General features: G+C 47.6%; 2 protein-coding genes across 2 annotated transcripts in view; one reads left to right on the top strand and one right to left on the bottom strand.

Moving 5' to 3' along the window:
• Positions 1-200: 200 nt before the first annotated feature.
• LOC137783585 (alpha-synuclein-like) lies at positions 201-7471 on the top strand. Its single transcript, XM_068573666.1, has 6 exons — positions 201-408; positions 734-929; positions 1083-1112; positions 2308-2438; positions 6063-6134; positions 6805-7471. The coding sequence occupies exons 2-6, from the start codon at positions 809-811 to the stop codon at positions 6823-6825; spliced, it is 375 nt and encodes a 124-aa protein (XP_068429767.1). The 5' UTR covers positions 201-408; positions 734-808; the 3' UTR covers positions 6826-7471.
• An 866-nt stretch (positions 7472-8337) lies between these two features.
• Positions 8338-11526, bottom strand: part of nop14 (NOP14 nucleolar protein homolog (yeast)) — an 8143-nt gene continuing 4954 nt past the window's right edge. Inside the window, exons 13-19 of the mRNA XM_068573655.1 lie at positions 11269-11370; positions 10930-11083; positions 10682-10841; positions 9401-9548; positions 9167-9285; positions 8917-9072; positions 8338-8828 (exon numbers count right to left, since the gene is read on the bottom strand). Of these exons, the coding sequence (XP_068429756.1) occupies positions 8732-8828; positions 8917-9072; positions 9167-9285; positions 9401-9548; positions 10682-10841; positions 10930-11083; positions 11269-11370 (936 nt within the window). The 3' untranslated portion in view covers positions 8338-8731. The remainder of the gene's footprint in view (positions 8829-8916; positions 9073-9166; positions 9286-9400; positions 9549-10681; positions 10842-10929; positions 11084-11268; positions 11371-11526) is intronic.

The raw sequence follows: 11526 nt of genomic DNA, 5'->3' as shown, positions 1-11526 counted from the left end.
ACCGCCACAAATGAGTAGTTTGGTCGCAGATGCATTCAGCAAACTGACGCTTGTAAGAGCCGGCTGCACCTCCAAGCTGTGGACAGCCCACGTACAGAAAGAGCTACGTAATCCGCGCGCGTGTGTGTGTGTGCGTGTGTGTGTGTGAGAGTGTGTTTGAGCATCTCTCCTCTCGCATCAGCATCACGTGGTTGAGTCGCTCTCCCTCCATCGCGCGGCGTGGGAGGCGTCTGTCAAACCTGTGGATCGTCTGTCTGCGAGGAGGACACCACGCGCACGACCGCGTTTCCAGAGTGTAGTTGTAGTTTGGAGAGAATAAACCGGTTTCACTGCCCTTTGAGGGGGAAGCTCGCTGTCATCCCGGAAGACTCTGCACATTCTCGGCTTAAAGGAAGTTGGAGCGAACAGGTGCGTGGCGCGCGCGTATTTCTTCTTCTCCTCTATAAATATTACGCTGTGTGTTTTATTTAGCCAGAGCATTAGTTGTAGTCGCCTCTCGCGCTGTAGTACAACCCTTTATGTGTTAAATGTACATGAATAGTAAGTCCATTCATGGTTCCTCAGTGGGGCTGGAACCGGTTCCTACAGGTGGGATTTTTTCCCCCAGAATATTTCCGACGGTGCCATCTGCTCCACGAGCCTGTCACGGGGGGAAGTAGGGCGGTGGCATCGAGTGCGCGTCTTGTCGCTTCCATCCTCCTCATTTGCGCCCTTTTTCTTGACTTCTTCACAGCTGCGTGTGTGTGTGTGTGAGAGAGTGTGTGTGTGTGCGCGCGCGTGCTAACATTTGGGAGCCAGTCGAGCAGCCATGGACTCGTTGATGAAGGGTTTCTCCAAAGCCAGGGATGGGGTCGTGGTGGCGGCGGAGAAAACCAAGCAAGGAGTGACTGGAGCAGCCGAGATGACGAAGGACGGGGTCATGTTCGTCGGTGGGTGCCGCCGGGAATTCATTTGATTTATGAATAATTGGTACAATCATTACTATTGCGCAACGACACTCACCTGAGACTGAATTAATGAGTGCATGTCTGTACTTTCTCATCATGTGTTCGACTAATTGAGCTTCACCTGCATCCTTTCAGGTAAAAAATCAAAGGGTGGGATCACAACAGGTAAGATTAAGTCTTAATTCAGGCTTTAATGCAAGTGTTTCATTTCTATTGTTCAGTGTATTCATTCACACATTGTGGAAACGCAGCTGCTTTTGTTTGCTGGATAGATCTTTGACGTAAAAGCAGGAAGGGTTTATATTCCTCAGGTGGTCTGTAACTCTGCAGGTGTCATATTTCACCGCCTTACTCTAATCCCTCGTGGGCCAGGCCCTGCCATCCCTCATCCATAACAAGCAGAGACTTCCTGTTCTCGCCGTCCAGGGAAACGACTGTATTGTTGCATCGTAGCCGCGAGTGAAGCGAGCGCTTATGAAACTGAGTGAGAGACGATGTCTTTGTGTTCTTAGTGGCATCTGGAATCTGCTTTAAGGAGGTCCACACAGGCAGATATGATGTCTTATTGGCCTGTTGCCCCCTCAAATAAAGCTCTTTACTCGTGGCCCTGGTTGCAGGCGTGTTGTTTTCAGACCGCTAATAATTGAATTTAACATGTGGACCCTTGTTAGGGCCCCGAGCCTCAGGTTGGGAACCACTAGCACACGGACATGCTTTGTCCTATGAAGAGGACAGAATGCGCTCAATGACGCGTCACAGCACAATGCTTTGGGTGGATGAAACTAAAGGCTAAAGTTCCTCCAGGCCGGGCCTGTTTTTCAGGTAACTGGAGGACACAACAGGTGACGCTCCTGGAGCTCTGCAGGGCGTAACACAACATTTCTCAGCGTACAGTAATGCAGAAAGTATGAACAACTGCCATCTGAACGTATCTTACTTCATAGTCAAGATACAGCGCTATTTATTACAACATGAGAGTTTGAAAGATAAAAGATCAAACGTGTTCAGTTCAACACATTTTGATGGATTATTGCATTAACATGTGACGTGTGTGTTTGCATGTGATTGGTTGTGAACATTTATGTTTCCAAGATTAAAACACACATTTAGTTTCTCTGACTTCCTGGTTGTTCCTTCAGGTCCATCAGGTCAAAGCAACGTGTTAGTTTTAGTCTTGAATCTCTGCAGGAGGATGTTAAGCATGAAGTAAAGTAGTGATTCATATTTCCTCTCAATATCTTTCACTAATATCGACGCATCATTTCAATCACTGCGTTGTGTGTTTTTGAGATGTCCTTTTCTAGAGCGATGCCCCTCCTCTAATCTTCCTCTTCCTCTTCTTCTTCTATGGTTTCTCCAGCTGTGAGCGGGGTGTCACAGGTGGGCGGGGCCGTGGTTGCCGGGGTTACCAACGTGGCCCACAAAACGGTGGAGGGAGCGGGCAACATTGCCGTTGCCACCGGGTTGGTCAAGAAGGATCCGGCCAAAGAAGTAAGGAAGAGACTTTTCATTTCATTTGTGTGTGTGTGTGTGTGTGTTTTTGATAAATTAGTATTGATCTCTGAGCATTTGCACTTGTTGTGACTCGACGTGTTTTTATCGGTTAAAGTTGTACAAACGTAAACGTTTCATCTCTTGTTCTGTTCATGTCGGAGCTCTACAGCATCGTTAGCGTCAGGGTTGAAAACGCTCAGAGAAAACATGATCAAAACTATGTGTTCCTCCTGCAAGAAGGACAACAACACACTCACACTCGTCTGATCACATCACACACACACACCTACACACACACACACACACACCTACACACACACACAACAATACATCAACACTCTTCATGGTGTCACACCTCACCTTGACTCGTTTGTCATCTCTTCTCATATCTGCTGCTTGTCGATCTTCTCTGAAATGAAATGAAAGGCGTTACACATTGTTAGCTTTCCAGAGTCGTTCGTCTTGTCAGGCGGGACATCGTTTGTCCTGAGGAGGAGGAGGAGGAGGAGGAGGAAGAGGAGGAAGGGGAGGAGGAGGAGTTTACTGCAGCCAACAATGTACTGCTGTGACACAAGTCAAAAACAACATGTTTTTTTTCTTCCTCCTTTTCTGTCTTGCCCTCTCCTCTCTCCTTTCCTCTTTCCTCTCTCCTCTCCTCTCCCCTCCTCTCTCTTCTCCTCTCTCCTCCCCTCTCTCCTCTCTCATCCTCTCTCCTCTCCTCTCTCCTCTCTCTTCTCCTGTCTCCTCTCCTCTCTCCTCTCTCATCCCCTCTCTCCTTTCCTCTCTTCTCTTCTCATCTCCTCTCCTCCCCTCCCCTCTCCTCTCTCTTCTCCTCTCTCCCTTCCCCTCCCCTCCTCTCTCTCCTCTGTCCTCCCCTCTCTCCTCTCTCATCCTCTCTCCTCTCCTCTCTCCTCTCTCTTCTCCTGTCTCCTCTCCTCTCTCCTCTCTCATCCCCTCTCTCCTTTCCTCTCTTCTCTTCTCATCTCCTCTCCTCCCCTCCCCTCTCCTCTCTCTTCTCCTCTCTCCCTTCCCCTCCCCTCCTCTCTCTCCTCTGTCCTCCCCTCTCTCCTCTCTTCTCTCCCCTCCTCTCTCCTCCTCTCCTCTCTTCTCATCTCCTCTCCTCTCTCCTCTCCTCTCTCCCGTCCTCTCTCCTCTCTTCTCCTCTCTCCCTTCCCCTCCTCTCTCCCCTCCCCTCTCCTCTCCTCTCTCTTCTCTTCTCCTCTCTCCTCCCCTCTGTCCTCCCCTCTCTCCTCCCTCACATGAGAAAACATACTTGTCATGTCATTTTCTACATAAAAGGTTCTTAATTGAACCATTCGACCACCAAAATAATAATTGTGTGATCGTCATACAAAATAATAATAATTAAATTAATAAACAATTTGGTATTTCGCCACTATGATTGTAATTATTCAAAGAAAATGTAATTTTAACTTTTAACTAAATATTCTGGATTTGTAAATCAAACTCATGACTTCTGTATCTCTAAAATATTTACACGTTTATATGAATTATTCTTTGAGTTCTTCGTCTGCCCGTAGCGCTGTGCAGCGATGGATCACCTTTTTGTTTGTTTCTTTTGATCAACAGTTGGTTGAGCTGCAAAAAAAACAAAATGGAGACAGCAAGTACACAAGGTTGAAAAACACTGTGAAGCAAACCTTTGAGCAAATGTCTCTTCTCTACGTTTTCACTTTGACTTTCCAGCTGTTGCACGTCGTTAAAGGACTAACGTGACGAACGTCTGTGATCGCGCTCCTCCTCAGAACACGGAGGTGAAAAGCCAATCACACGTTTCCCTCGGCCACGCCAACACTTTGTGGAAATGTTGGTTGAGATGCTCGATCTCCCGCCTCTTGATTAGCCCAATTTAGACCCCAAGTGATAACGACACACACACACACACACACACACACACGTCTCCCGCTCTGCTTCAATTGGCTTTAATCCCAAGAAACAGATTCGACACCAAAGAAGTCATCGAGTTATTGTCCCGGCGGCGGCAACAACACCTGACACCTGCACGAGCTCCTTTAATGAAGCCGTCCAGTCACTGCTCCTCTTGTGGAGCCGTCCCTCTTTGCCGACATGCGCCGCATTGGATTTCATTTCCACAAGCGTCCCGTTGGATGCTTCCATCCCGGTCGAGGCAGCTCCATGGCTGATGTTCACCCTGAGGGATAAAACCCTGATGAAGCTCCACCTGGGACGCGATCGGCCTCCTTATGAGGACGATAAGCCAAACTGGCAGGCGGCTCACACCAAAGCAGATGGACGCGCAGACACGCAGGGCGCTGACTGATGGAGATGTGGCGGCAACCTGAGAGGAATAAAGACGCATATTCAAGGGAAAGTCTGGATGGCGAGCGAGGGATTGACGCGCGGGCGGCGGCAGCTTGTGCTCGTTTAACCGTCGCTCCCAGGCGGCGAAGCCACGAAACGTCATTAATATTGATTTGATTAAAAAATTAATGCCAGGTTGAGAGAGCCCATCAAAGACTGACTCCTGTGTGACACACACACACACACACACACACACACACACACACACACACACACACACACACACACACACAAGCAGAGGATGGCGGGATGCTGAGTCTGATTAATCTCCTAATCTAGTTGTTCCTCCTATTCATCCGCTGCTGGTGACTCACAAGAGGAGCCGGCAAAAGCCAGAGAGGCAGAGAAGGAGACTGTGAAGTGGTGATGGACCCGAGGAGGAGACAGGGCAGGAATTAGAAAATGGTCAACAACAACAACAACAACAACGACAACAACACGTCTTATTGCTCCGATCTTTTCAGCGACATGCAATAAAAGAGGCATTTCACGTCCCCAGGAGGTCGTTTCTGCGTTGTAAACATCCAGATTGGAGGCCAGCTGTTGCTCTGATTGGGTTACAAACATGTTCACGGTGGATTTGCCACGAAAAGCAAACAAATCTCCAACTTTTTGGGCTAAAATGTGATTCACCCACAGCGAAAAAGACAAGGTGGAGTCTGTTGGCTCTGGCAGTCCAGCTGTGTGTGTGTGTGTGTGTGTGTGTGTGTGTGAACACACACGTCTGGGGGACCAGATGGAGGCTCGGTGGGCGGTGTCGAGCGCAACAGCATGGAGTAGAAGGTGCAGTACGGAGTTTAAGGTTATGTCAGCCGCCGGTGAGCGTGCACGTGAGCGTGCACGTGAGCGCTCCCCATTACGGAAGGTCAGTTCAATGACACGACGTAATCAAAAGGCATCCTTTGAGCCAGACGGGGAGACGACACACACACACACTCACACACACACACACACACACACACACACCTTCATTAGCGGCTCATGTCTCGTCTCGCGCTCCATCAGGATGACCAGCGATCACAACGATCTGTGAAATGACTTCACGTGTAAGGGGACAAAGCAAAAGGGATGCATTGTGTGGTATTGGTCTTTACATGTCGTGTAATATGACTTATTGGGAGATGGTGCTTCCAGATGTTGCTCTGATGGTCTGGAGATGCATCTGTCTGATTGTTTTCTCACCATGTTTTCACATTAAACTCCTATGAGATCATAAATTTAGCCAATTGGATCATATTCAGAGTGGAACAATGTGTTTTTTGTCTTTTTTTCCCGCAGTGTGATGAAGCCTCAGCAGCGCAGGAAATGGCCGAGTCACCGGTTGACACCGACCCGGCTGAGGTGACGGAGGTGAGACGCCACTGGTATAAGTCTAGTTTGATAATATGAAGCTGCATTTCAGTTAGAGAAGGAACCGTTCATGAATTACAGAAGACGGGCAGTTTAACCTGTGTGCAGCTCTTCTAATAACTCTGAATAATCCCCATTGGAACACAAAACACACGTTAATACCTCAGCCATTACAGCATTAATCATTCAGGTTGTAAATCTAGAGCTCTGGCTTCAAAATAGTACTTTTTATTATTTGTTTTGTCCTCGGAGCAACGTTTTTAAAAGGTTTTCATAGTTTACAGTCAGTATCAGACTCAGGTCCATTTATTATAAAACCTTAAATTCACACCACGATAATCTGAACACATCTGGGGGGATTTTCCTGTTTTGTCAATCAGCTGGAATATAAAAGGGAAGCGTAGGAACATTTAGCCCTAAACAATATTGAACTATTCTCTGTCACGTGGGGATTTAGTGGCAGTCGTGCTGTGTAATCCGTCAGGATTGTCTCCAGAGCTGGAAGACAAATGAACATGTGCAACGTGTGTGGGACAAAGCCGCAGGAGACGCATCTCAATAGGTGTCGTTACATCACCTCGTCTGCTTGTACACTCATCGCGCCGCATGCCGACGCTTCGTTCAAGGCCGGTGCGCTCACCGCCCACCTGTCGCCCCTCTTCTCTCTCAGGACGACACCGACGACAACTGAGCGAGAGCCTCGCCGTCAACGACCGACGACCGACGACCGACACGCTCCACGTCGCTCTGCCAAGTCCCGTTGTGCCTCGTTCTGGTCCTTTATGGAGTCTGTGCCCGACATCTATGTGTGTGTGTGTGTTAGTGTCGTTACGTATGTCTGTGCAGCAGTATGTGGGTAAATGTTGTCGAGAAAGAGAGATGTTGTGTGCGTGTGCCTTTTACACATCAGTCCTGAAAGTGACTGTAATTACAGTGAGTAAACGTCTCAATGTCTGCGTGTGTGTCTGCGTGTGTGTGTGTGTGTCTATGTTGTCTTCACCCGTGTGGCCGTGTCAATTGCTCAAACATTGAAATACAACACTTCAAGCACCTAAGTGTCTCGATATTATGAAGAATTCACAGTGATCTTGAAATGGAAGCGTAACGATATTCTCTATTTTTGTCCGTGTGCTGTCGCTGTGTTTTGCGGTGGAATACAAAGTGCTGAGCTATTTGTGCATTCATATTGTATTTTTTAATTTATCACCGACGTGACAAAATATATCTCATCCTGAACGGACTTTTGGGAAACCAGGAGCGCGTACAACGACTCGGCTTAACCGCTGCAAAGTGAATTTATTTGGAGTTAAGTGTTGAATAAAAATAAGTACGAAAAAGTGTTGTTGCTGTTTAGTTTTGTTCATCCTGGGGGACAAATGACAGGCGGCTGTTTTAAGGACACATTGCTTTGGCATCAGAGGGTTCATGATGGGATGTAGTCCTGCAGCCACTGAACCAAACGGGTGTTTTTGCTTATTTCATGGCTCTACTTTTGCTTCTCAGCCATAAACTCCTCTGCAATCGCGCCTATAGCCACATGAATCCCTTTAATACTCTGTTCACTCAGCACATGTATGTTTTTACATTGAGAGCTTTGAGAGGAGAGGAAAATGGCAGCCACGCACGCTTTGGTCGCCTTCATCTGGACTGAAGTTCTCTGGAAGAAAGTCACGAACCACATTCAGAATATGTGGAAACCTTCAAGGGCGCGTTGAACAAAGAGAGACAGAAAGCAACAGCTGGGAAATGATGGCAGCGTGTTATTGCACCAAAAAAAGCGTGCATCATTTTCCTCCAACAGGTGTGAACACCGAGCGTTTCAGGGCAAAAGAAGCAAAGCGGGCTCAACGGCACGCTGGCAGCGCCTCACAAGCGCGAGGTCTTTTCTGTTGGAGCGCTTCCATCTCCTGACTTCAAATCAGGGTTAAAAATGTCTCTTCATCTCCCCGTCTTCCATCACACATCCTGATTTCCCCACAGCGGGACTAATAAAGGATCATCTTATCAACCCGGAGTGGCTTGGGTTTGATTCTCAAATTTAAAACTGGATTCAATCCACAAGTTTTATGTAACAGAACCGTTCACATCAGGGTTGTATTACCGATTCTCTCTCTACTAAAGCATTTGAACCCTTTTTATCACGATGGGAATAACTCTGCTCTTTCGTGAGCTTTAATGGAAGAAATGTGGACGGAAAGCAGAGCACAGAAAGATACCGTCATTTATTTTTCTGTATTCGAGCACATTATAGTGATGATTCTGGTGGTTTAAAAAAAAGAGAGAAAGCAAACCAAGTATTCGCGTCTGTGTTGACACGTCCAACAACAGTATCCGATGTTCGCATCAAACGCCTACATCATAATATTTGACAACTCGGTGTACATTTCTGACAGCTATTTGTCAAACACCATTAAAAAAAAAAAAAGCGTGCCGTGATAAGGAAGTTGAGTTTGTCCCGTCTCGCGATTAAAAAAAAAAAATCCACGAAACAAACGGCTCCAACCGTGACCTGACTGATATCCCCATCTGGATGGGAGAAGTCCGTTTGACAGGAAGCAGATGATGGAAAGATACGATGAAGAGTGAGATTCTGCATGTCACTTCCTCTTCCTCCTCTTCAGGGCCTTCCACTCTCCCTCCTGCGTGGCCAAGCTGCCAAAGAGCTCCCTCACCTTCCTCTTTCGGTCCGAGTCTCTGAAACACACAACATGACACCAGTTAAAGGCTTTTTCCTCACAGAGACATTGTTCTCTCCCACGTGGACTCTCCATGTGCTCCGTACCTGGTCATGACCTCGTTGAGCTTCTCTCTGGCCAGGAAGCGTGTGTCCTTCCTGATCTCCCTCAGAGCGCCCTTGAACTCCTTCTTGTACTTGTGCTTCAAGCGCTCCTTCTCTCGCTCCTCTCTGGTGCAGCCGCGTTTCTTCCCGTAGTCCAACCTGACAAATAGCAAAAGCTCTGTCAGCAAATGTGCGCGCTTTATCTCACTTTCCAGGTGAGGAAAACTTCTGCACTCATGGGATCGCGTCTTACACTTCCACAATCTTGGGTGTGAGCAGCTTCAGCGGGATCGGCTTCCGCCGCTCTAAAACCAGCCGACTGCGAGTCTCAGGAGCAACGCTGAGGCTCTCCAGGATCTCACTGTGAAGCTCCTGCAACGAAACCACAACCACCTCCATGAGAGAGACACCTGGAGCGAAGAAGAGCGAAGAAGAGCGAAGAAGAAGAGCGACCTCGCTCGTGTGTGAAACTCTTTTTGGCACCGACCTGTAAGGGCTCCGGTAACGTTTGGGCCGAGAGGTGTTTGGACAGCAGCGTCCTGATTGGCTGAAAGATGCACGCGAAGCACGTGAGGTCTTTGTAGAGCAGACTGCATCGCTTCACCAGGTCCAGGCAGGTAGAGAGACACATCAACCTGCAGAGAGAGTCAGGTGTGTCGTGGGAAAATGTCCAATTTCACTTAAATCTGTCCAAAATAATATTCACAATTTTTAACAGCTGATGACAAAGAAACAATGGAGAAATTACAAAAAAAAGTATTTTAAATCCTTGTGACTGATCCTAGAGACATAAATGAGGACATTTTGGTATGTTTCATTTTCTCCAACATAACCGTTTGCTATGGGTGGCACGTTATGAGTATTCATTTTAGTAGAGTACAAATATAAAAATGTATATTCTCACCACAATCATGGGCAACTGAAGCCTGTTTACAAGCCTCGCTTTGTGCCCACGCACCAGCTGCTGTGTGAAAGCACACGGCCGACTCATCGGCACCACGAGAGAGGATGCATCAGCTCTGAGCCGTACAGTCTGCACAGGTAAACATCGTGTGATGACTCATCACCGCTTTCATACCCGTACATTAACCGAGGCCGTCGTTCTTTACCAGCTCTGTAGTCTTTATACAAAATGTCGTCAAGGCACCGCCTGAAGAGAAAGACCCGTCCATGTGCATGTTTGTGTGCTTCCAAGGTCTTTTTTTGTTGCTGACAACAAATGAGCGTGTTTTTTTCCTTCTTATATTCTAACACGAGAAGCTGCGAGAAGACAAAACGTTCTCTCACACTTCCTCTCCCTCGCTCGCTCGCTCTCAGCTGGGCTTTGTCTCCAGACAAGCGCTCGCTCTTGTTGTTAGATTCTCAACTCTGAATGGCCAATTAAGGCGTTGTGAGATCTGTGGCTTCTGAACGCCGCGTCTCTGGAGGTCAGCTGTGTTGGCAGCGGGTTTACAGAACCACGTCTGGGGCTTTCATTTACAAATCATTCGTGCAACACTGAACACATAAACATAGACCGTGTAATCCAAAGTTTTCTGATAAGCCCTGATAGGTTCATTTCTTTCTCAAAACATTACTCACATATCACATTGAACGATGTATTCATTATCTTTCATCATTCCTCCTGTCTTCCACAGCTATCCATAGCTATGAGCTAACTAATGCTAACTAATATTAAAGGATAGGGTAAAACTATGAGCCAGCTTCTTTTTTTCTACCAAAAAAAAGAGGCTAATGTCCTTTAATGTGAGTTCCCCTCCCCTCATACCTGTGGTGATCTCTGTCCAGGTCATTTCTGAGCTCCAGGTGTTGTGTCGCAGACAACGGCAGGCTTTTCTTTGTCCAGCTCTTGCAGGAGTCGGCGTCTGACAGCACCAGCAGGTCACTGCACTTCCCCGATGGCCGAAAGGGCGGCACCACCGAGTAGCCTGCAACACAAGGTCAAAGCTCTTGGTGCGCCGTACGCAACGCCGGCACCGCGAAGTGTGTGGTTTTTAAAAATAAACGCGCGGCTACCGAGAGAGCTCTTGTCCTGCACGGCCAGGTGCAGCGCTCCAGACAGGAAGTTGATGAGCTCCGGCAGGAAGCGCTTTGAAAACGCGACGTACTCCACCCCCAGACAGCACAGTGCTAAACCTGACGTCACGTCCTGCAGCGACCTCACTGGACACTGAGGACGTACAAAGCACACACACATTGGTTTTAAGGTATTTAAATGGGAGATTTCAGCTGCAGCTGGGGAAATAAACTTTCAAAAGACTTTTCTTCCACAGTAGGCAGGAAGGCAAGAACAGTCGGAACAACACAAAAACAAACGCTCTAACGACGCGGACAGGAAACACAGTGATGACGTACCTTAGCCAGAGCCTGGCTGATGTAAAGCAGCGCTGGAGTTGTGACCGGGTGTCTGAAATCAGAGGTAGGAAACAGCAGGGCTGTCACCTTCAGGTAGATGAGCTAAAAACACAAACACACAAACACACTTTGAGTCGTTTGTTACCAAGAATACGGCCGTCGTTTAACACCTCCGTGTTGTTCAGTTTCAAAAAAGTGATTGAATCTGTGCGTTTATTTACAGTTATTAATCTCCTTAAAACACAATATAATTAAACA

This window comes from Clinocottus analis, unplaced genomic scaffold, assembly GCF_023055335.1.
Source record: "Clinocottus analis isolate CAN_PGR_092001 unplaced genomic scaffold, fCliAna1.0.p SCAF_13, whole genome shotgun sequence".
NCBI lineage: Eukaryota > Metazoa > Chordata > Actinopteri > Perciformes > Cottidae > Clinocottus > Clinocottus analis.
This window is presented reverse-complemented; position numbering and strand designations above follow the sequence as displayed.